The sequence below is a fragment of the Lycorma delicatula genome, chromosome 2 (assembly GCF_047948215.1).
Source record: "Lycorma delicatula isolate Av1 chromosome 2, ASM4794821v1, whole genome shotgun sequence".
Classification (NCBI taxonomy): domain Eukaryota; kingdom Metazoa; phylum Arthropoda; class Insecta; order Hemiptera; family Fulgoridae; genus Lycorma; species Lycorma delicatula.
The window spans coordinates 159,090,048-159,116,120 of NC_134456.1; the positions used below are offsets into that span (position 1 = coordinate 159,090,048).

General features: G+C 29.5%; 1 protein-coding gene across 2 annotated transcripts in view; it reads left to right on the top strand.

The window, feature by feature from the left end:
• Positions 1-26,073, top strand: part of LOC142319358 (solute carrier family 35 member E2A-like) — a 134,912-nt gene that overhangs the window by 104,658 nt on the left and 4,181 nt on the right. For both annotated transcript variants that reach the window (XM_075356560.1, XM_075356559.1), the window contains 5 exons: positions 10,008-10,143; positions 15,879-15,994; positions 18,775-18,907; positions 21,371-21,424; positions 24,825-25,028. In XM_075356560.1, the coding sequence (XP_075212675.1) occupies positions 10,019-10,143; positions 15,879-15,994; positions 18,775-18,907; positions 21,371-21,424; positions 24,825-25,028 (632 nt within the window). In that variant the 5' untranslated portion in view covers positions 10,008-10,018. The remainder of the gene's footprint in view (positions 1-10,007; positions 10,144-15,878; positions 15,995-18,774; positions 18,908-21,370; positions 21,425-24,824; positions 25,029-26,073) is intronic.

A 26,073-nucleotide genomic window follows, 5' to 3' on the forward strand; every position in this document is an offset into this window, starting at 1 on the left:
AACACTGTGTTTCCTTTCACTGTTTGGAATAAAGTATTTTGTGCCACTACTGCTAGAATAATCCTTATCATTATCATTGGAATTAGACGTAGTGAAAACTTTATGGTTTCCCAAAGAGTATGTTTGATAAAATGTAAAAATAAAACTGGAAAGTAAACTTTACTCTTAACACCAAGTATCAGATTAACAAGTGTACATAGACTGATTGGATTTTTTATTGTGCTACCACTTTATTTTGATGTGCTGTTTGGTGCATGATGCTGCCTTATTTAGTAAGCTGCTTTCACTGTTCAAACCCTAACTGAATACATCATGAATAACAAATTCAGTCAAATTTACCAAAAAAACTGCCATTTGTTGGATTTAGTCCAAAAAAATTCTGTCGTTTCATTAAGTTAATTTTATTGTATATTTATTTTTTATACCTTTATTTAGTAATGAACGTGACTCTTTAAACTCAAATTATATTTTTTATGTTGTATTTTTCAGATTACACTAGTCAACACAAAATTTGTGTTGAATAATATCACCTCCCAAATAGTGCGTTAGACATCTGTTGTCTGTTTAAAATAAAATATTCTCCCACTAGTTGTTTCCACATTCCTAGTCAAAAGCATTGGCATCCCCCTACTGATACCTGGTAAAAATAAATCATGCCCTTTCAGTTATTGTCTTGTATCCATGATCAGTACCCTGTGCAAGTTAATAGTATATATGATAAACTGTCATCTAGTATGGTAGCTTGAGAGAATTGCCCTTACTGCCACCAAACTATGCGGTTTCTGCCTAGGTAGATCAGCTATCAGTCATGTAGTTGCCCTAGAATTTGTTATTCAAAACGACTTCGTACTTCGCCACCTCCTGGTTGCAGTATTTTTTAATATGCAAAAGATGTACGACACAGCTTGGATGAGAGGAATCCTAAATAAACTGCATGAATGGGGTATACAACAAAATCTTGCATTTATCGGGGGTTTCCTCAGCAGTTGGTCCTTTCGAGTTTGGGTTGGAACGACGATATCCAAAAGTTTTACACTAGCAAACGGAATACTACAGGAAATTGTTTTAAGTGTTTCCTTGTTTGCTGTAGCCATAAATACTATAACAAACTGTATACAAAAACCCATTAATGTTCATTAATTTTAGATGATTTTTCTATTTATGAACTCTAGCTGCTGTTGAAGGCTACTCCAAAACACTATAATCCATTTAGAATCGTTTTACATCAGTAAAACGACTGAATTTATGTTTTCTCCAGAGAAAACGAAATACATTTGCTTTTCATGCTTGAGGGAACATGTTGACCCGCAACTGTTTCTTCATGTTGAACCAGTTCTAGCATTCACACAGATTACATTTTTAGGAAGGTGGTTTGATCAATGATTAATTTGGATAATGCATTTAAAGGAGCTGGAGGTGAAATATTTAAAAATGCTAGACATTCTGAGAATTTTATCTAATACTTGATGGGGAGCTGATCAAGTATGCATGTTGCTCTGCTACTGAACTGTGATCTGTTTTTGCTTAGACGGATGCATAGCTTATTCGTCCACACAGCTTACCACACTAAAGATCATCGATGCAGTTCATCAATCATTTATCCATCACTCTACATGTGCATTTTGCTCAAGTCCCGTGGTAAGTCAACTAGAGGATATTGGTAGGCCATCTCTCTGGAATAGATGGAACCAAACTGTATCCTCCTATGCAGCTAGCATTAAAGGACAACCAATCATCCTTCCTTTGCTGCATTATTCTTCAACAGCATGTTAATCGATATGAAGAACGGCCAAGATCTACTGCTCCTCTAGCCATCAGAGCTCATCGGCTTTTCTTATTTCTAAATATACAATTACCTATAGTGCTTCCTGTTACTCCTTTATTACCCTCCTTGGCAGCCCTCCCTCGTGAATTACTGCCTTAATCTTGGTCGATACAAAATGAAGGACAAGAAACTGGTTAGCTTACAAGAAAAACTTTTCAATAATGTTAAGCAAAACTCTATAGATGCTATAGTTTATACAGACCGCTCTAGACACGATAATTCTGTTGGTTGTGCTTTCGTTATTGTCAATAGAACATACATCTTTGGCTTTGTCGCAGAGTTATATGCTATTAACAAGGCCTTAATTATAATTAGCCCAACATTCTGACATGTACTTGTCTGCTCAGATTCCATTAGTACCTTACAGGCGCTTAGTGACATGTACTCCAGACACCCTATTGTCTGTGATGTGCAGTCTGTTATTTCTGAAATGACTCTGCATAATACAACTGTGAGCTTCTGCTGAGTGTTTAGTCATACTGGAATTTCAGGCAATGAGTGCACTGATTGTGCGCCAAAAGAGGCCTGTTTACAGTCCCCTTTCACTGATCACGTTGTTTTGTACAATCTTGTCTGTTTTCTGAATAGGTTGGCTCATGATTGGTGGCAAAGTAAATGGAATGCTACCATCAACAATAAACTTCGTCCAGTTAAGAACATAGTGTCACCATGGGGCTCTTCATGTATGGATAACCGTCATGAGGAGGTTATTGTTTGCCACTTGTAAATAGTGCACACAAGGCTCACACATTGATATTTGTTGACTCAGAATGATGTTCCTGTTCGTGTTCGGTGTGACTGTTAACTAACTGTGCACCACATCCTTTTGGACTATGTCTGTTATGCAGTGTAGCATTGGAAGTTTAAACTAGGACCTAACATATAAATAAGACCTCTAAGAAATATCTTGGGCAACAATTTATTGATGTTGTCTAATGTGTTATGATTTCTTAAGGCCATACATCTGGATTCAGGCATTAGATTAAAACTTTCATGTTTCTGCCTTTTGATGTTTTGCAATTTTATTGTTTCATGTAAGATTTTTAATATTGTTTGTATTTCAAACTTAGCATTCCACATTGGCGTTTTCAATCATTTTAGTTTTCAATCATTTTCTTTGATAATTTTGTATCCGGGCGCTGATAATGACACCTTGTGAACCCAGGAAAGAAAAGATTGACCTGTAAATTTACTATTGAAAGATCACATTACTATTCTTTGATGTTGAAAATTTTATCATGTAATACAAATTTAAAATTATTACGCTTAACGCTGCTGCTGCTGCCACCATGATTTTTTTATTATAGTCTGATACTTATCCATTAAACCAGACTAAAATATTACTATTAGAATCAATATTTTCTAACTTTATTAACCTTTCCATGACTTAATTTAAATCAGTCAAAATATGCAACAAATACCTTTTTTCTCTCGTTAATTTTTATTACACTTTGTGAGAGCATGTTGGAATTATATTTTTTTTGTTTTGTTCTAATAAGTTTCTGAGTTCAAGTATCTGTCAGTGCTGAATATTTTCACCTGGTGCAAAATTAATTTCTTATTATACAGAAAGTATAGTAATTGTAATTTAGTATTGTTGCCTGTGTAACTCATAAATAAATAACATGGTGCTATCAAGCAAAAGAAATTACTGTAATTAAATAAAATATTAAATATTATTTTATGCTTTGTTTGTTAAGCTAACATTTGGTAGGTATGTAGTTAACATGAATGTATTATCTAAATTATATAAATGTGACTAATTGAATATTTCTAATTTCCTTTGTTTATACAGCGTGAATCAAAAGTATAAACAATTAAACAACTTTAAAACTACTCCAGATAGAATATTGTAATTTTCAGAATAACATATCAGTCAACTATTTTACCTTTTGACGATAAATAGAATTTCATCCCCTTGAGGGATAGCAAATTAAAATTTAATCTAATTAAATTAAAATTCATTTTAAAAGTTTACTCAAATTTTAAAATATAAAAAAAAAAATTATTTTTAGCACAAAAACCTTTTCTTGTTCCAATTAATTGAATAAATAAATAAAAATATTGTCTCATAATCTTGCTGATCAGCCGATCATTGATGGTCGTCTTTCCGTTCTTGCAAAAATGCAGCTTACTTCATTGTTGTGTAATATTCCAGGTTAGACTGTTTCATTACTATAAAGTTAGCTTCTTATGAGAATTTATTTTGATCAGTTGGCTAATTAATTTTGTTTACCTTTACCACATTTGTAAGCCACTTTTGTTATTTACATCATTTTACCTTATTTGTAATTGTTTTTTACTGAATTAATTTTCTCTGCAGTATGTTGTTGAAAACAATGTTTAGCAGTATCTGCTAAATTTTTTAATTAATTGGGTTACACTTTTAATGATGGGCTAATTGTAACCCTTTTTCGAAAGGTACAGTGTCAAAATCATCAAACGATTTGAAGAAACAGGGAGCATTAATAATTGGGAAAACTAGGGAGACCTAAATCTACAAAAAATAATAACAAATTGTTAGAGATTATGCAAGGATTTATTGAGCATCCTCATTCCTTGACAAGAACAGCAGCACAAGAACATAACATTAGCCAAATTTCAGTGATTCGAACATTAAAATGTGAAAATTTCAAACCCTTCAAAATTTGTCTGGTGCAAGAACTTAGTGAACATGACTACGATTGAAGACTTGAGTTCAGCAAAATTATAATGAACAATATTTCTGCAGATTCTAATTTATTAAATATCGCAGCTTTTAGTGATGAGGCCACTTTTTTTTTAAACAGCAAGGTAAATTGCCAAAATCTTCAATACTAGACTGATATCGTGAGACACATACACAGTATTCGATAAAGTAAATGTGTAGGCTGGTATTACTAGTGGACGATTGATAGGGCCCATATTTATTGATGGAAATTTAAATGCAGTGAAATATGAGGCTTTGCTTCTCATCCATATCACTCCAAACATTCAAAATGTTGTTGGTATGGCCTCACCTTCCAAAACATTTAGTTTCAATGAGATGGTGTCCTGTCTCAGTGTGGTCTTCATGTGCGTGAAATTTTAAATGCATTTTTCCCTGGAAGATGGATGGTCGAAGGGGTAAAATAGAATGGCCATCACAGCAAGATCACCCAACTTCTCACCATTGGATTACTTTATATAGAGCCACTTAAAAACTATTGCGTATCATAATAAGCCCAAGATACAATAATTTTCAAAATAGAAATCTTTTTTTTTTTTGAGGGCAAAAAATACTTTCGTGTTACAATCACCTGGATACGATATTTGTTCTAAAAAACTGGACAGTTAAAAATTAATTAAAAACTAAAAACACTGACACGCAGTAATACATCTTCAAAATAGAAAGCGTTTAAAATGCTAAAAGCAAAATAACAACACAAAGATTTATCACATTATATATCTTGTAAAATAAAATCGCAATCTGCATTACAGCAAATGACAGGAATATTTGGAGCACGCTACAGTAACTTATACATTTGAATACAAACAGACGACTCCAAGAAATCATAATACAGAAGATAACATTTCACTTGTGGTGCATTGTAAGTCGGCAGTCGCAGCGGCACAAATTGGTTCGTCTGTTTGAGACATCAGATATCCACAAGTGTGACTAGTTTGCCCTAATCGCAAACAGGATATAATAGCCTTCTTTCGACGGTTATTTCTGCACGAGGAGCTCCATGGTGAAATTGTTTTTAATTGGATGAAGTTTATTGTTCGTGATAGCATCCTGCTCACTTTGCCACTCATCATGAACTACCCTCTTCTGGAAACAGACAAGATTGTTAGAAGCAATGTGTCTGGTAAAAGGAGGCTGAAAACAAGGCTCTTTTGCCGCACTGTTTGTGCGCACATTGCCTAAAATTCCTATATGACTGAGAATCCAGCAGAAGCTCACTGTTGTATTACTTCTACTCATTTGCGAAATGATACAATGAATCTCACAGACAACAGTGTGTCAGGTGTACACGTCATTAAATACTTGTAGCACACTTATGGAATCTCAGCAAACAAGTACGTGTTGATATTTTGGGCTAATTATATGTAAGACCTTATTAATGGCATACAGTTCTGTAGTTAAAATACTGGTGATGTTGGGAAGGCCATCTATGTTCTGTTGCCAACAACAAAGCCACAACCAACGGAATTAACGTTTCTAGAACTGTCCGTATAAAGTGTAACATCAGGATTCATGCTTTTTCTAATATTATAAAATTCATTTTGTAAGAGTACTGGATTTGTGTTATATTTACTATATTGACCAAGATCTAAGCAGTAATTAATTTGAGAAGGCTGCCAAGGAGGGTAATAACAATGAGGGAACAACAATAAAGATTGGAGGTAATTGTATACTTAGAGCTGAGAAAACACGTTGAACCCTGATGCCCAGTAGAGCAGTAGATCTCATCTGTTACTGGTATTGATTAATATATTGGTTCTACAATACCACATCAAAGGTTGGTTTAGTCGGTTGCATTTTGAGGCATATAGGAGCATGTCATTTGCTTTCGTCTATTACGATTGTGTATCGGCTGCCACAAGGCTCCCCATCGGGTAGTAGACAGAACTCTCAGCATGTCTATCATTTTTAGACATTTTACCATCAGCTCCTTCATATGTGATATTACCTATTTCTGATATATGGCTTAGACACAACATAATTTAAAATATTTATAATTTTATTTAAATGTAATATTTTTTCGTTTATTTAATTCAGTGATGCTAATTAAACGCGCATACCATATTTAATTCGTACAGGTGTAGTGGTACTAGCAGCAATGGTCGGCACTAACTACACCAATGTAATTTCACAACTTACATAGAACAAATTTCAGTTGTAAGGTCGGAAATTGGTGTAGCTGCAAGACTTAACGCACCAGGTATTGAGTCAACCGGGCGATCGCGTTCGAGACCCAGCCAGACTGAGTTACTTTTTTACACTTTAAATATTACTCATTTATGTAATTCTACCGCTTACCTGTGACATAACATAGCAAACGACTACAATGAAATTATTTGGGTTGGGATCTGAATTTTCAAAACACTTTTAGCAGATAATTATTATTTTTTAATTGTTAACAAATGTGCCTGAGAAAATATGACTTCGATTACGTGAAATCTCGAGATATTGAGGGTGACCTTGCTCTACAGCCTCACCTCTCGACCTTTTAAGTTGAAAATTTATTGGCATCAATGCCTCATATATAGAAGTAATCTGACCAAGTTTGGTCAAAATTGGTCCAGTAGTTCTCTGGAGATATAAGGTGATTTAGAGGCCAACTCCAAACACACACACACACACACACACACGCACATGTGCATATGAACATTAACATCCAGAAAATTTCCATCCGATTTTTTGGGTTCCTTAGTTGTCAATACATAAAGATCCAGTAAAAACTGCATCTGCCCAAATTACACTGATTACAATACTTACTCTTCTAGAGCTATAGTTCTGCTGCAGTGGTATCTATATGGGAAAGTAAAAATAAAATAAGAATTGTACCTTTTTACGTTGATGCCATTTACTTGAAAATAATCAGGCTTTACAAACTACAAGCTTCGTTGTTAGAATAAGTGTTAAATTTTTTTTTTATGTAAACATTTTTGAAGCAGCCAAAATGCAAAATAAATAATTTTTATAAATTTATTTGATAATATCCATTTAATCAAATTTGTGTAAATTTATTTATTTCCGATAACAGGTCCTTAAATTATCCCGCCACCATTTTGGGTTCAGACATTGTACCAACTTTTTATTTATATAGTTTTTCTTGTGTTAAATAGGTTTTTAAAATGATGTATCACACAAAAGGTGTACCATTTAAAATATTTTTGTTACAACCCTTCGGGATTGTTATTTCTCATCAAAAGGTAAAGTAGTTGACCAGTATCTTATATTGAAAGTTACGTATTCTTTCTGGAACTGTTTTAAAGTTGTTGAGGGGTTTCATACTTTTGACTCAATTAAAAATTTATTTAAAGTGTTTGTTCAGTTAAATTACAGTTCTGTTACACAAGGCATTCCAGTTGTTCAAAATCCTTTAAGATGCATTTTGAAACATATGCTTCTGTAGCCAATCAAAATCTTTCAAGAATTTGATTAAATTTTCTATACGTTTTGGATATCTTGATGGGAAAACAGAAATATGAGAAAACTCTTTTTATATATTAATGTAATCATTAGGAAATCATCAAGGAAAATATAATTGTTAATGTTTATGTACACATTTTACCCATAATTTATTTATATGGGTTGTGATAAAATGTTGTAGTAGATGATTTGTTTTTTTTTTACATTGTAAAAGTAATCACATCTCATTTAATTTTGTAAGAAACCCTTTTTTTAAAATGTGAATTTCACTACCGTTATTACAAAATTTGTTTTGTAATGTTTTTTTTTTTTTCATTGTAATTAAATAAAACAGTTTCCTTGGGACAAACTGGTTATTAGGTATGGTTTTTAATCATGTTAATTTTTATTACTTTCTCTTTCATTAGGTCATTGTCAGAAAAATTAATGAAAATAATTAATTGTTCTTGCTTTTCCTCACTTCATACCATTTAATTTAATATAAATAAAATAAAATAAAAGTAATATTTGTACAATTTATTCACTCTAGATTTACGGCCTAAATAATATTTGTTGCATTCTGTGTGAATGTGCAGGATATATTAAGAATGGTTGTCAAATATTTTGTCAATTCCTACAATAGTGCAAAAAAATCATATGAACTTAGGTCCAGAAACATATGTTTATTTAATTGTCTTCCATTCTGGCTTCTTTAAATAGAAATGTATAAGCCCATAATAAATTAATTTTTTTTTTTAATGGGTATATTTTTAAAAGTAATATTCTCAGAGAAGTTATGGAAATGTTATGTTTGTAGAATTCAAAATCTTAATTTTTGCTCCAGAATAGCTAATCAGTTACTAATGTTAGGAAGTAATTAGAATATTAGCCAAAATTTTTGACATTTCATTGTGAATAAGACTTCCAACTGCAAAGTTATAATAGAAAATCTTAGCTTGAGTCTACACACAAATTAAAAAATAATAGTCAATGATACCACTTATAAAATGATATACACAAATTCTACTGAACTGGTCATGCTTGACAAAAGCTCCCAAAATTTCAATAAAATTATTATTAAAAAACAACATTTAAAAATTCTCTAAAAATGTTTTAAATTTAAAATGTGGAGGTTTAAATTTTTTATTTGTGATGGAAAGTGTACTAGATAAAGAAATTTTGGTTTAGGAAGAGTATATGTATTAGAGGTAATTCTGGTCCATCAGCCTAATATTAGAAAACAGGGTTTAAGAAGAATAAAGCCATCTACGATTAGATCTAGAGAAGGTATTTAATTATGTAAAGATGGGACCAAACATTTAAAATTGCTTTTCATCTTTTTGTAGAAAAGGCAATACTGTGATTGAAAGACAGATTTGATAGAACATTAAAAATCCAAGATAAAATTAAAATTGTTAAAATTTTTCCATGACATTGTTTTCAGAATTAGAAAGTCTTTTTCTTAATTTTTGTGTAAAGTGTAGTGCTTTTAGACAACAAAACATGAATGATAGGGAAAAACTACTAGAGACCTTTGAAGTATTATGTTACAGGAAAACTGTCAGGTTTAGTTGAGATTTATCAGAACTATGCTGTTTTAGAACCACCAGAAAAGAATTGAGAGTAAGATTAAACCAATGAAGTGACCTTAAAAAGAAAATTCATTTATTAATTTTTTGGTTCATTCTAGTTATGATTCTACAGTTTAATCATAACATCGTATATTCTTCTTTTCCAAGTTTTCTTGGGCTTAATCATTCACCATTTTTCTCCATCTCATTATCCAAGTAGAATTTCTCCCTAAATGTTCTCATTAATAATATCTCCTTCACAGCTCTTTTATCATTGCAGCTAGCCGACTACCTACCTATCTTCAATCATTATTCACTAAATACATGTAACTATTGTCTATATTATTTACTGCTGTATAAACATATTTACTCACCCCATATTTTGTTACTGTAATGTACTCAATTGTTACATTTAATATTAAAGTATAAATACTTAAATACATATTAAGTGTTAAATTAAATAAATAAATTTAAAAGTTAATTAACACTTATTAAATATTCTATTTTTTAGGTACATTTCAAATGTTAATGACTGCAACATGTGGTTTTATTCAAATGTATTTTCCATGTGGAATGTACAAACCAACACAACGACACAGTAAGCCTCCAGGGTTTTATAAACATATGACTTTTGTCGGCTGCACTAGGTAAGTATAAGAATATGTTTTTTATCTATATGGGTGTATGTGTGCATGCACAGCTGCATATGCATGCATGTTGTGTATGTTTTAATGAGAAGAAGTTTTGTATGAGTTTAATTGACAAAACAACCGTAATAATTGATATTGAAAATATATATATTTATAAAATACTTTTTTTTAACATGAATCGTTTTTATTTTTCAATGTTTATTTATCCAAAAGTTAAATTGAGAAAGTTGGTTCTGCCAACTTATTTGAATATTTTAGTCTTTTAACAAAACGAATTAAAATATTTACAAATGCAGGTTAGTATTAATGGAATATAGTATTTTTATTTAATTTTGTCATTATAAATAATTATGAACATTTATAAGAAGTAATTGCCGAGTTTTGCTATTATTAATCTAATGTTAAAAGTGTTGTATTCTTTTTCCTACTTATTTTAATTTTCTTTATTCTGTATATATATTTATATTTAATTTTTAAATACTTTATTTTTTAGGTACATTTCAGATGTTAATGATTGCATCATGTGATTTTTTATCCAAATTTATTTTCCATATGGAATGTACAGATTAACACAATACACAAGCCTCTTGGATTTTATAATTAATGACTTGTTTATAAAGTTGACTTTGCTCAACTAGTACTCTGTAAAATTATCCTTCTGCAATCTCTGTGAATACATTCTTATATTGATTTTAATCTTTTCAGTTAATCCTGAATATCAGTTTTTTTAGGATGTAGAATTAGACTGAAATACTTGAAAAAATCATAAGTGATGTAACAGTATATAGATAAAAATGCTATTTCTTCAATAAATATATCATTATATTTAAATATGTCCATCATAAGGATCATATTCTTTTCCCATAAGTCGATTGGCTGTCCAAAGCCATAACTTTCCAGAGTGAAGCTGCATCCATTATTACTGAGTATGATGATACAGGAACTTATTTTATTATGTGTGTTGTTTGCAAATTTAATTGTATTGTAACTTTATTTTTAATGTGTTATATTATTTTCTTCTGGTGTAGCAAAACTAAATGCTATAAAAGCATAGTATATCTGCAGTCTAAAGACTCTTAAAATTTTTAAGGAGAATATTTTTGTTATTGCAGTATATTTTTAAATTGGTCAACATAGTCATTGATGAGTAATATATCCCTCAACTAGGGAAAAAGTACTCAGTCTCTCAAGAGTTGTCTATAGTATTGATAACCGCTGCTTGGAGGGAGCCATCAGCCATTCCCTGGGCCAAGTAATTTGTTTTATGTGGTTCCTTTGTGACTGGAACATCCTCACCCTCTGTCCTCACCTCATGTGTCCCCTTTTCCTTAATCTTAGTATTTTGGATCACGTAGTTTAAATTTTGCTTGGTCCATTGTGAGAATGTAGACTTGGTATATCCTCTACATATACAGACACAGATACTGCCTATTATTGTAATTGCTATTATTCTGCTGACTGTTTCCTGCCCAGCAGCTATAATAATCTCACAGGTTAGATCGCTCTGAAAATACAAGGGCATGGATTCATTTGCCATTTGTTCATGTGTTTCACTGGTTAAAATTTGTCCTGGTCCAAATTTATAATTTAACAGATGTTTTTATTTATGTCAAAACATTTTCAGCTATGCATTAATAATTTTCATTAATGAATCATGTTTCTAAACTGATAATTTTTATGAGGAAGGGTGGTTTAAAAGAATTCTGTGTTCATCAAACAGATATCATAAGAAAATTAAATTAGACTACTTAAAAACTCGTAAGAAAAATTGACAGCCGAAGGTAATTAAGCCCTTGTGTGGAGTATTGTGCTATTATGAAACAATATTAAGATATTTAATGTAATACTTTAAAAGCTGATGGATTGTATTATTAACAGTACTATTCAAGAATGGCCTCTGTGCGTAAAATAAATCACCTAAACATAATAATTAGATAAGTTAAACTTACCTTATTCATTTCTAGTAATCAGTTTTCACCATATCCTTCACCTTTAGTTGATATTAATTTCTGTATTTATTAAATTAAAACTTATTCTTTTTAATGATGTTATTATTTTTTTGGAGATTATATTTTCTGTTGTCAAATTTTAAATGATATAAACATACATGTACTTGTACTGTCCAGTACTGGAATAATTAAATCTTTAAAACATAGTATTTTCCTTTTTTCTGTTGTCATTATTGCCAACTGTTAGATTGTATTTTTATTATATTTTTAACCATATCATCCTCAAATGTGATCTGGTGGTTCATCATTTTATATTTTTATTAATATTTATAAATATAATATTTCTTGACTATATTTATTTATTTTATCATTTTCACAATATTAAAAGATCTCTTGCAATGTGTAATACTACTAACAGGTGGTCAGGTACATTAGATACCTCTTTTTTATTTTGGTTTGCTGTGTAATGTTCTGTGAATCTTTTTTTAAATGATCTATTTGTTTTACCTAAATAAATATTGTTACATTCATTGTGTTTAATTTTATATATTCCTCTTCATTGGAAATTAATAAGGAAAGTTTAACTGAAAACTACTGTGTTTCAGTAGTTTATATTTCATACAATATTAAATTCTATGAGAACAGTGGCCAAAATATTAAAATGTTACTGAAATGTTTGAATATTCAAAAAGAAATTGTAACTATTCTATTTATAGAATTCATTTTTAGAAATATATATTTATAAAAATAAAAAAATTTCAAGAAATGCGATATATTGTTGTATATTCAATACACTATTGCATGTATAATTCTTACATCTTTGATCAACAACAACTGTTTTCTCTTCTATTTTACATTGAACAACACTACAAACATTGTTGCAATGTCACTGATCACAAACTTTATTCCATTTAGTATAATTATAATGTCTCATTTCCATTTATATATATATATTGCTTTTAAGCCTTCAAGCTACTTTTCAAAAATTTGAATTCATTTTCTACCAAAATTCTTAGCCCTTACAAAGCTTAAGCTTGAATAATTGGTTCTGAAATATACAGGTGATTACAAATGAAATATACACTTTCGATAGCTTATTAAAAATTATATTTTAAGAGTTGATGACTTACATGATTATATAGAAGAATTCAAGTTTTTATTTATAAATGTTCAATGTGTCCACCATTTGTAACAAGACAGATATCAACATGGTAGTCGAATTCATCCCAGACCTGGGCAAGCATATGTTTGTCAATGGTAGCAACAGCATTTGTGATATGTTGTTTTAAGTTGTCAATATCAACAGGAAGGGGTGGCACAAAAACTTTGTCTTTTACATAACCCCATAAAAAGTAGACGCAAGACATTAAGCCTGGACTATGTGGTAGCCAAAGCTTAAACACCATTTTTTCCTCACTTGCATTACCAATCCATCATCTGGAAAGGCGTTCATCCAGATAATTTTTGACCTGTAAGTACCAGTGAGGCGGAACCCCATCTTGTACAAAAACGAAGTTGTCACTATCTTCTTCGAGTTAAGGCATTAGCATTCTCTTAACATGTACACATAAATTATACTCAGGTTACTGTTTCTTCGTGAAAAAAGAATGGCCCCTACAACCTTTCACAAGATGCAGCGCAAAACATGTTCACTTTAGGGGAATTGGGTATATGTGGTGAAGTTTTTCTTGGATTTTCTATACCCCATATTCTTACATTATGTCTATTAACTTTTCCACTAATCTGAAATATACATTCATCATTGAAAATTAGGCGATGAAAGAAGCCATCGTCATTTTCAACACATTCCTGCAATTCCATGCAAAATTGTTTACATAAGACTTTATCAACATCTAAACTTTGAAAAACTTTTCCAAAGTGTAAATGTTGACATTTGTAATTTATAAGGCGTCATTTTCAAAAGTTTCCACAGAATTTTCCAAACAGTTTATTGAGGAATTTGCAATTCTAAACTTGCTGATCTAGTCGATTTACTTGGGCTATGTTGATACAAATCACGAACATGATCAATTTATTCTGAAAGAGGAGGTCTTTCAGCACTTTTCTTTTTACACTGGCACCCTGTGTTTTGAAACAGTTTATTCCAGTCACATTGTTCAGACTCATGTATCATTTCCTCCTCATTATTTTATAATTAAGGAAACTAACTGCCTTCTTATTCATCTAAAGTATATAAGTTGTTACAGTTCAGTTGGCCTTGTTAAATGCTGATATTTTATATTAATAATGTAACAATGTATCTAATTCTAATAATGTTTAGTCCAAAGTACACTTCATGTAATACATGAAAATACAGTAACATTTAATACAGTAAATTACATATACTCTTCAACAATATAACACAGATTAAATTAAAATGTGAAACATATAATGATCATGATTTATGAAAATATATTCTTTAAACATAACTGAACTATGTATTTTATTTGCTCTGAAATATGAACCAGCAAGGTTAATAGATGATAATAAATACACCTAACCAAGGTATGACACTAAGGCAGTTTTTATTCGAACACATAGATTGATTTTCTTGTTGGTGGTGATTTACCATATTTTGTTCTGAAACGTTGTGCACGACAGTAACAGTTTGTTTTGGCTAATTCGAGCACATAAAAAGCTTTCTCTACTGCAGTAGCGGCCATCTTGTCAGACTGATAACATGGCATATCAATCAGTGACATTAGCAGCAGAGCAGATATACAAACATAAACTTTAAAAAATTCCCTGTAAAACCATAATATCATTTACTGTATTCACATACACCAGATTAATTTTTTATTAGCTATCAAAAGTATATATTTCAATTTTAATCATCCTGTACATCTCTTTCAGTCACAAACATACAATTCCAAATGGCACTGTTGACGTTATCATCAACAGAAATCATTCACTTACTTTTGTTAAAAGATTGAGGATTGTTCTAATCCTGTTAAGATTACTTTTTCAGTTATTCTTAAGTTATTATTTCATACTACTTTGAGACATTTTGTAAAAAAAATGTAAAACTGAAAAAATAATAATAAAATAAAGAAGTAATTAAAATTTTAAAATTCATAGCATTTTTTTTTTTGAATAGGTGAACAATTTAAACATCAGCATTTTGTGAATTGCTAAAAAATTCAACCTGCATGATTCACGAGCAACAAAACATTTGAACAATTGAAAAGATATATTTTGGTACTGTATAATATAATACTGCTTCATAGTACTCATTATAGGTATTAAATAACTGAAAATAATAAAACTAATCAACATAGAACTTTTTAATATGCTTAACAGCAGACCAAAGAAGGCCTGAAGTAGTTTTTTTCTACGGGTTGTGATTCATTTTGCAGTTCTGTATTGTTAGAAAATATACCATGATGCAAATGTTGTGAAGTTGAGTATAGCTTAGTAGAAAGGAAATAGCTCCCAGTAGTGTAACATATATCAAGGTAGCACCTTCAATACAATTCTGAAATAAATTATTTTTCATTTCTGCTTTAATTAAAAGGGTAAACATTCTAAGGAAAAAAGGGTTTCACTTCTACATTAGAAAGGTTTCTACTTTATTAAGGAACTTGTACATTATGAAATGATCAGGACTTAGAAAGAAAGCCATTTAGAAAGATTTAATATAGGTACTTCATCTTCAGTTAGATGCTTCTCTTGTATTCCTGTTTTCCATAATTCTGTACAATATGTTGATCTGTAGCTTATCAGAGCATTTTTTTTATTCAAAATTCACCCTATAATTCTATTAGATTTATTTTATTATTTCAGGTTTATGACTGTAATCCTTGGATTGGTTTCATTAAATTATGTTGCAGTTAGTTTTACAGAAACTATTAAAAGTTCTGCTCCTATATTTACTGTGATTATTTCAAGATTATTATTAGGTAAGCAAAATAATAATATCCATTTATTTAAACTTAAATATAATGATTCTTTAACTATTAATCGTTAATAAACTTTTACTATAATCCTTTAGTATTTTTCCTTAATTTTTATTGTTTTTATTGAACAATTCTAATTTGAATTTTTTTTTTTTCCATTGATGAGGTTTAGCTAATAATTTTTGACAATACTCAAGGTGATTCTTCCCTTTGTTGTTTAACTTGCCTATAGAAACCAGTATATCGAATTAAACCATTGACTGTTGGCATTTTATATTATTTCCTTCATTTTATACGAAGGCAACTCCAGATGTTGTGAAAGTGTGGTTGTAAGGAATATGGTGAATCTCTTAATGTTATTAAAAACATAAAAATCTCTTTGCTTCAATTTGTGAACACAACACATCTTGACAGTTGGTGCCCATGTCTGTAGCCAAAATATCTAGTTAATATTACATTTAAATCATCCATAAATTAATTTTTTGTGTACCAATATCTGTTAAAAAAATTTTTAAATTACTTTTTTGTTTCAAAATTAATTTTGCTTTAAATCATATTATATATGTAAGTTTGGTATTATAGAATTTTATATGCCAAAATTACAGAATAATTGTTGTATATTTTGATTATTTCTCAAACTTTATAGCCTTTTAAAAGTTCATTCCTTATTTTCAGCAATGTAATTACCAAAAAATTATTAGATTTGAATATTTTTTTTTTTAAAAACATGCATTTAATAATAAATTATAATATTATATTGGGTAATAAATAGATAATTTCATCTGTAGAAAATTAGTTAATAACTGCAGTTAAGACATTGTGGGCTTCCAGTAAAAGTTTGCTTAAGAGAGAAGTTAATTTACATCCTCTCATTTATTTGACTTTAAAACAAAAAGGTATAACATTTTCCTACAGTAGAAATTATATAATTTTACTAAATTAATTATTTATAATGCACTTTTGCCGCTTGTTGTTCCTGACCGCTTGGGGAAGAGGGGAAGACACCCTCCATGTGACTGTTTCAGTTACAACGCCATCCCCTCCATACTTAGCCCTGATAGCTTTACCGGAGGTCATCATCAAACCCTTGGCAAAACGCATCTCTCAGCCTTGTTCTTACCTCAGTCAGGATGGCACTGATGTCAATCCCACATGTGACATTCCCATCGGTGTACTATCTACTAGGTAACTCTTTAAAAACAAAACATAATTTTAAGTCTTTAACAAAACTGAATAGACAACTACCTACCCGAAATAGGAGAAAGTTGAGTTCAGCATGTAACATTAGTTAAAAACATAACACGAAAACAAGAAACAATGGTAAAACATGAAACCAAAAACAACAAATACATAAACCATAAAACAACACAAAACAAACTAACAACAAAACGTAGAATAAGACAAATCCAAGCGGAACCCCAAACTGCTTTGGCAATCCTTTCCTTTACTAAGTAAATAATGAAAAATTCTCAACAATCGCGTACTCGGCCCAGTCTCTTTACCTCTTTTTCATGCTAAGTATGACACAATCCAAAATCTTACCGTATAAATTCAATGAAATTGAAGTTGGTAAGTAATCTCATTTCTTTATTTCTTAGCCATACCAGACAATTTCTATTTAAAGGTGATAACTAATTACATTTTAAAATTTGATTAAAGTTATCTTAATAAATAGACCAGCAAGGTCCTAATAACCAAATTCCTAACAATTTGGTAGAATTGGCTACCTCAGATGATTAATTTAATGGATGGCAATTGTAAGTTTAATGGATGTTGGTATTAAGTCAGTATAATTTATTAAACTCTTTTGATTGTTTACCTTACCTAATAAACACTCGCACGTGCATGCACACAAAATATATTAAATTAATATTCTATTTTAATTTATGATTTTGTCAGTTCTCTGAGGTTTAGTGAAGTTCGTATAACTTGTTTTTATGGTTGCTGTAATATTTCAGCATCATATTAAATATATTTGTGCCACAGAATCATAATAAATGTTTTCAGAAATATGAAAACAGTAGAATGTAAAATAATTAAGATATTATTCAAGATTTTAGTCAATTTAGTTTATGATGTATTCTGTAAAATCTCTGAGCAATCGTACAAATGGTTTTAAAAAATTTTATAAATTTGTAAATCAAAAAGTAAAATTAAAAGTAAATCAAAAGTAATCAAAAAGTAAAAATTAATAATGTCTTTCTTATCCAGTAATAACATTTTAGTGTTGTTGGAAAGGATAAAAACTAAAATCAATGCTACTTGCTTTCAAATTGTACAATCCATTTTTTGTAGCTTAAAGCTTCAAGCTGGGTCTATATACTTTCCAAGCAAACTATTGTATACATTATACTGAAATAAATGATTATATTTAAGTTCCATTCTGTAGAAATATTTCTGCATTATCTTTCCCTCAAACTTCATTGTCATAGTGGTACAATGCTAATATCTCGTTTTTATGATTAGCCAATCCTTTAAAATAGTTGTTGATAATATGGAATCCTACCTCATTTTTTCCTAATAGTATATAAGTGTGGTATATAATGACATTTTTCTAATAGTATATAACTACCATTTTAGCCAAGTGAGATGAAACGTAATCCATTTGTTCATAAATTGGCCTGGAAAAAAAATTGCTTGAAATTGTTCATATTGATTGCCCTTAAGTTAAAATCAACAACCCTTTCAGAGGAAATTTAAGTGTCCTACATTGTAGGTTTCCTGATCCCTTCATTCATATATTTATACATATTTTATATTCAGATTTACAATTGATGTTACAGGTGAACATACTGGATTATATGTCAATTTATCTTTAATACCTGTGATGGGTGGTCTTGCATTGTGTTCTGCTAATGAAATAAGTTTTAATACTAGAGGATTTATTGCTGCTCTTGCTACTAATATAACTGAATGGTATTTATTTATAAATTTTTTTTGTAAAAAGATTATTAAAGTTAAGTAAAGTTATTAACATAGAGAAATCCATGGTAAAATTCAGATCTCAAAATTTGAGTGCTAAAAATCTACTCTAAGAGAGAAGATATTTAAAAAATATACAAGGGTAAGTCAATTATTATCCGCAATTTAGTTATATTTTTTTCTATGTTGGTAGTACTGTCATGTTGGGTAGATGACACATGCGTGGTTTAATTGTTGTTATGTCTGTGCAAGTTTGATGCTGCTTGGTCAGATCCATTATCATTGCCCTGCCATTAACCATGGCTACTCCGCTTTCTGTTTGCACCAAAGAAGAGCAACGTTCAGTGATTCGTTTTTTGTCTTCGGAAGGTGTATCAGGGGCCGAAATTCATCAAAGACTTTCGGTACAGTCCGCGAACAATGTGTTGTTGCAACGGAGTGCCTACGAATGGAGTGAAAAATTCAAAAACGGTCGCACAAGTGTTACGCACTACGAAGGAGTCGGACGACTGTTTACCTCCACAAATGAGGAAAACATTGAGCGTGCACGTGACTTGGTTTTCTTAGACAGATGAGTAACTATTGATGAAGTGGCACATCGTCTGCAAATTAGTCACGGTTCTGCCTACGAAATCATCCACAACAGACTTAAGTTTCATAAAGTCTGTGCAAGATGGGTCCCAAAACAACTGACACAGTCGCATAAACAAACACACTTAAAACATTTGGATTGCTATGGTAACGAACGGGACATCTTCTTAGACAGAATCATCACTGGTGATGAAACATGGATCCATCATTACAAGCCAGAGAGTATGGAATGGAAATTTCCAAATTTGCCCTGCAAAAAAAGGTTCAAGACCAGTTACCCTGCAGGTGGTTGGGTCTTGAACTTTTGCGTATGGTTTTTTGGGACTCACAAGGCCCAGTAGTGGAACATTATGAGGAAAGGGGCACGACAATAAACAGTGTGCGTTACAATGAGATGCTTACTGCCATGCTGAAGCAAATGTTGAGTAGTGCTGTCAAAAGTGTTGTGTTGCACGACAATGCCTCATCCACATACTGCTGAAACGCTCTAGAAACTCAACTTTGAAGTACAGGCTCATCCTCCATATAGTCCTGATCTTGACCCTTCTGACTACCACTCAAAGAGACATTAAGGGGCTCATCAATTTACATCGGATGAAACAGTGAAAAAAGCGGTGCATTCCTGGCTTGCAGCTCAACTGAAAACCTTTTATGAGGGCATCAGGAAGCTTGTGCAAAGATGGACCAAGTGTGTTGAAATGCAAGGGGACTATGTTGAAAAATGATGTATATGTAAGTTTCCTATTTGTATTGCAATAAAATTTATAACTACATTACAGATAATAATTGACTTACCCTCGTATATTTTTTTTCTATAAGAGATAAATTTAATACCATACATTTACCAGTTGTTATGGTGATTAGAATTTTTTTTAGAGTATTGGGAAATTACTGTTCATTAAATCATATTTTACATATAAAAATTTGTATGAAATTTTGGAAGCAGTGATCCAACAAAGTTGAAAATTCATTTAAATTAAAGAAAATAAAGTTAAATTATTATGACAGACTAAGTTTTCTGCAAATTTTTTTGATATTTTTAATTGAAAGTTAAATATACCGTTTAAGTAGAAGGTGTTAACATCCACTCACATTGACAAAAGATATTGATGTAAAGGAATTGACTATACTGAAATAAGATGTAAACTGTACATAATATTTTAAATTAAGATCATCATGAATTTGAATTTAAGTTAATCAATTTTTTTTAAAACATTTATTCAGGTTATGTTATTACTTTCATTGGAAAAATTTTAGATTAGATTTTATTGCTTTATGGGAAAAGTTTTTTCTTATAAGTTATTTTAAAAACTTAATTTTTAGATTATTTTGAAAAAAACAAAATGAAGTAATAAATTGTGTGAATAATAATTTATTTATAATTACACATGTAAAGTTATCTGCCTATTCAAAATCCTAATTTTATAAATTTAATATTAGTGTTTAATTTGTTTTAATGCACATAAGTTGTGTATGGGTTTCCCATCCAGTATCAGTTTTTAACAGGGTCTAGTTTTATCTGTTGTAAAATGAAATGTTTGTTTTAAACATTTTGGATATATAACAAACAGCATAAGAAAATAATACTTGAGGATTAATTAGTTCTCAAGAGTACTAATGTTTTACTTCAATTATTTAATTTATAATTACAGTATTTGACAACTTCTAGATGACAGAACAGTTTCTTGAGCTAAAAGTACCTACATTTTTTTTAAATTATTGTGAAAAAATGACAATTCTCTGGAATTCTAGCACAGAAACTTCAAATTGTTATCTATCGTGTGGGAAATTGATATTTATTTGTATTTGTTGATTAGATTAGTAAAATATCATTTTGTGTAATCAACTATTTTTTCTTTTTTTCAGTGTTCAGAATGTATATTCAAAAATGCTAATTAGTGGTGAAAAATTTAAATTTACGTATGTATTATGTTAGATATATTTTATTACAATATAATTTCCTTAATTTTATTCATTTGACTATGTATAAAAATATTAATTTTTATATGTACTAGTATGCTTATGCTTAGATGTCATTTAGTAATTGTGTATGATAACTACTGGAGCCTACCCATTTTGCTGTTCAGCAGACTTTTTGGAATCCTCATTTTGCAAAATAGAATGTTGAAAGTCTGTGTAATTTTTAGAAATTGTGTCTGTCTTTTCTCAAAAATGCATCTAACTTGAAAGAGACAATATTTGGGTCTGATATAAAAATACATACATTCAGCTTCACAAAAATTTTTCTATTTAACCAATTATGGTGATTTTTTTTTTAATTGCATTATAAACTTAAAATTTACATCCTTTTACATGTTTCTTAATACTGAAATTGATAGTTTAACTTATTTTATTCCCTTACCTTTAAATCTTAAAAAAATGCACAAAAATGATCTGTTTTACTTATTTGTTAATTCAGATATCTTTTTTTAATGTTTGGTGTTCATGATGCGAGTTAATCATTGACAAAAGCAAAAATATCCAGAATTTTTTCTATAAAAATTTTTAGTTTAACAAATACTTACCAGAATAATATAAAGATTTAAAAAGTTATAAAAAATACCTTTTCATTACTATCAAGATAAATTTTAACTAAAAGTAAGGGTTTTCAAGCATGATTTCCCAAGTTTTTTAAAAATTAATTTTTACAATTATAAACACAGTTAATGTACATACATGCACATTAATGTGTACGTGTACATACATACATACACCAAACACTCACATGCATATATAAATATACATAAAAATAAGGTCAGTCCAATATGTATCAGACTATAGGACATGAAGAAAAATCTTCTCGCCTTGCAACTTCAAATCCTGGTCTCCTCCAAAGAAGTCACATTGTGTTTCATTTTGAAATCTAGTGAAAAAGAAGTAATTAGGGAAACTGAAATACCCATCGAATTTTCTAACATGCACTAGCAGAAAATATTTTTGATTTGATGTGGTTTGAAAATTATTAATATATAATCCATATGACATTTTATACAGATAAAAGTAAAAGTTGAAGTCAGCATTTTACAATTTATTTAATCATCTCTTAACATTGAAAGGTACAAAAATTAAAATATAAATTTAAAATTATACCAGTGCTTTTCAAAAACTTGTTTAAATATATTTGTAATGTTTTACAATTTTTAGTTTGTTGATGGCCATGTGTAATGTGAATGAACTAAGTAATGTTGATCGAGGAAATGTAGTCATAGATGACACAATATTGGCTGGTTAAGAACTATGTAAGACCGCCTGTATTAAAAGGATAAAGGAGCTTGAAATGATTCTGTAAATGAACTATTTTATTATTTAGATTTTTTTTTTTTTTTACTGGTACTTATTTTTAATAATTCCTATTCTGTTTATTTTTTGAATGTACCATTCTAGTTGTATATATTATTTTTCTCTAATGTAACTGTTTTATTATTATTCAATCATGTCAAATTTTATTATATAATTATTCTTTTTGAATAATTTATTACACCTCTTGGTAATTATAAATGTAATTAATTCTAATAAAAACTATAAATATGAGTATAATAATGCAGTTAAATGTAAGGTTTTAGTAACATTGTTTATATAACCATATTTTTTAAAGAATAATATTAATTTTGATTATAAATGTCAATCAACAATGTATAAAAAATTGTTATTTAACAATGAAAAACAATATTATTTTTTATACATCTTTCATAACTCCCAACTGATGTAAAATTAACCTGAAAATATAAAATACATCAATATAAAAGGTATCAACAGCTAATTATTTATTTATGTGTAATGTGGTGTGAAATAAAATTTTATTGAAAGGTTGAATTTCTGTTACGAGTGAATGTGATAAACCTCAACTACATCCATATTTTGATAATAATGATTTTTATAATTTCTTCGCTGTTTTTCAGTAGTGTATTTTAAAATAGATCATAAAATGTAGATTCAAAAAAGGAAGAATTTTAGCTTTGGGTATAAATTTGTATGTACTTTTTTATGTTTGGTGAATTGATTGAAACATTTTAAGATTCTGTAAGAACCTTATCAAAAAACATGGATATATCTTAAAAGTAATTACTCATCGATTCTATATGATGAAGCATATAAATAAAGGTACATGCTCAACCTGGATAAAAAATATTTTTATTGTACTAGTTTTGTCGTGTGTTTTGTAAAATCACCATCACCTATAAAAAATTCCATTTGATAAACAGGATTTACTCATCTCTCTCTGTGTGTGTGCATGTGTGCACACACACGTGTGTGTGTGTGAGAGGTATATCCAAAAGTAAATTCTGTTTGTAAATATTCCTACTAAGTGTATGTTTAAGAAACTGAGACTCCTGCTGTGTCTAAAATTTGGTTTGTGTATTTCTTGATGCAAGAGACATTAAACTAGTTAAAATACACCATCAGATTTGTGACGTTTTTGAAGAAAATACAAGTGATTTCGTGGTGTAGAGATATGTATGATTGTTTAATGAAGGATGGCAACATTCTCGATAAAAAAATTACCACCATTGTAGATTTTTTAACAACTTCTGTATTATAAATCTCAGTTGTAATTAATTATTATATTTCAGATTTTTTTTTTTAATACTGATGACCAATGAAAGATGGTTATTTCAATATACCTACTGTCATTTTTATTATCCCATTCAACAAATATATAGTTTGCAGTGGAATTCTGTTGTAATTTTCTTTTAACATTTAAAAAAGAAAGTAAGCCTGTAGAAAAGGTGGTTTCTTTATATACAAAAGTCTAATTTCTGTGGCATAAAAAAGAAAATGTTTTATTTTTAGGTTGTTAAAAATGTTAAACTATTTTTTCCTCCATTGAGATTTCAGTGAGTATTTCCATGTCAATTCCTATTAAGCTCTGTGATTGTTTAATAATATTAAAGATGTTCTTTTCTGTTGATCAAAATCAGTTAGCTGTTTTTGTATTGTGTAAAAGTAACAAAAACTAAGAAGCTATAGTTCTCTAGAATGGTCCATAGGTAGGCCTTACCGATTCTACAGGCCCCCATTCCTGAGCAGGAATCAAACTGATAACTGCAGAACTGAAGTAGAAAAGAAATAAGTAAATGGTGGATAGCAAGATAGAAGACATATTATAAATAGGCTTATCTCAGGATTACCAATTCCCCAGTATAGTGCAGAAGTATCAAACTGAATTTTTATTTTTACTTTTATTTTGTATTACATTTTTTCTAATTCATTCTTTATTTTTTAATTATTGAAATTGTATGTTTTTATGATTTCTTTTTTTTTTAGCTAGTAAAGAAAAATAAATTTTTTATTTATCCCTTTTTACTAATTTATTTTACAGGCCGGCAGAACTGCAGTTTTATACCAGTATGGCTTCTGTAGTAGTGCAGATACCAGCATCTGTGTTCTTTGTTGACATTCCTAGAGCAGCGGAGACATTAACATTGGCGCAGGTGTTTGCCTTTATACTTAATGGAATTTTTTTCCATTTTCAAAGCATCACAGCTTATGTTCTTATGGATTATATTAGTCCTGTAACTCACAGGTAAAACATAATTATTTTTATAAGTATACGGTAAAATTCTGTCAAAATAAAAAAATAGACTTGCTTTTAGTTCAGTTTAATTTAAAATAATCTATGAATATACTGACATTTCAGAGTTAAAAATGACATAAATCACATGTATGGTGTATTTGAGAAAAAATGTTTTTGATTAATTATAAAAAAGATAATAATTTTCAACGTAAAGTAAGAAATATATTTCTACTGTGATCTTAATCATGATTTATTGGATCTTACTTGACAAGGCTTCAGTTCATATTTTGATATTGGCTTGTCAAAATGTATTGTATCATTTTGTAAAAAAAAAAATGATTGTGTAAGGCATGAATAAATGTTTTATAAAAAAAGTATTACTGCCTAATAAATTGATGTATTAATTTATTCATTTATGTTTATGTTTGTCATTAAATAATAGATAGATAAATTTAATTTTATGTACAGTAATATAAATATTAAAGATATGTTACTCTCAATTTTGTGTAACAATTTTTTTAATTTTATATTACAAACTAATTAATATAATTTTGATAATGTTAGGATTTACATGTTTATTTTTTATGACAAAATTGCTTTGATATGATATTTGGGAATGCAATTACAGATTTCTTTTTATATGGCTTACCAGAGTTAAAATAATAATAAAGGAGTGATGTGAAATGTAGTGAAGCTAAAGTTAATTAATCATTCATATAAAACAAGTTCATCGCATATTTAAAAAAAATTGTTTATATAAGTTATAGGTGATTATATGAAAAATATAAACATCCTTTTATATTTATTTTAATGTGTTCGTAATACACTCTCATTGAAAATGATAGATGTCAATTTAGAATACATTTTTGTGTAATTATAGTTTTCCTTTGTTAACCAAACTGTAACTGTATTATTAATTATTAATAATACTTGTGTAATTAAGGTCTTAGAATTTCTAATTTAGTAATAAAAATTTATATAAATTGTATATTACCAAATGATTTGGGGGGGTCAAAAACCAGTTTTTTTTTTCTTGTGTGCTTATTATAATGCC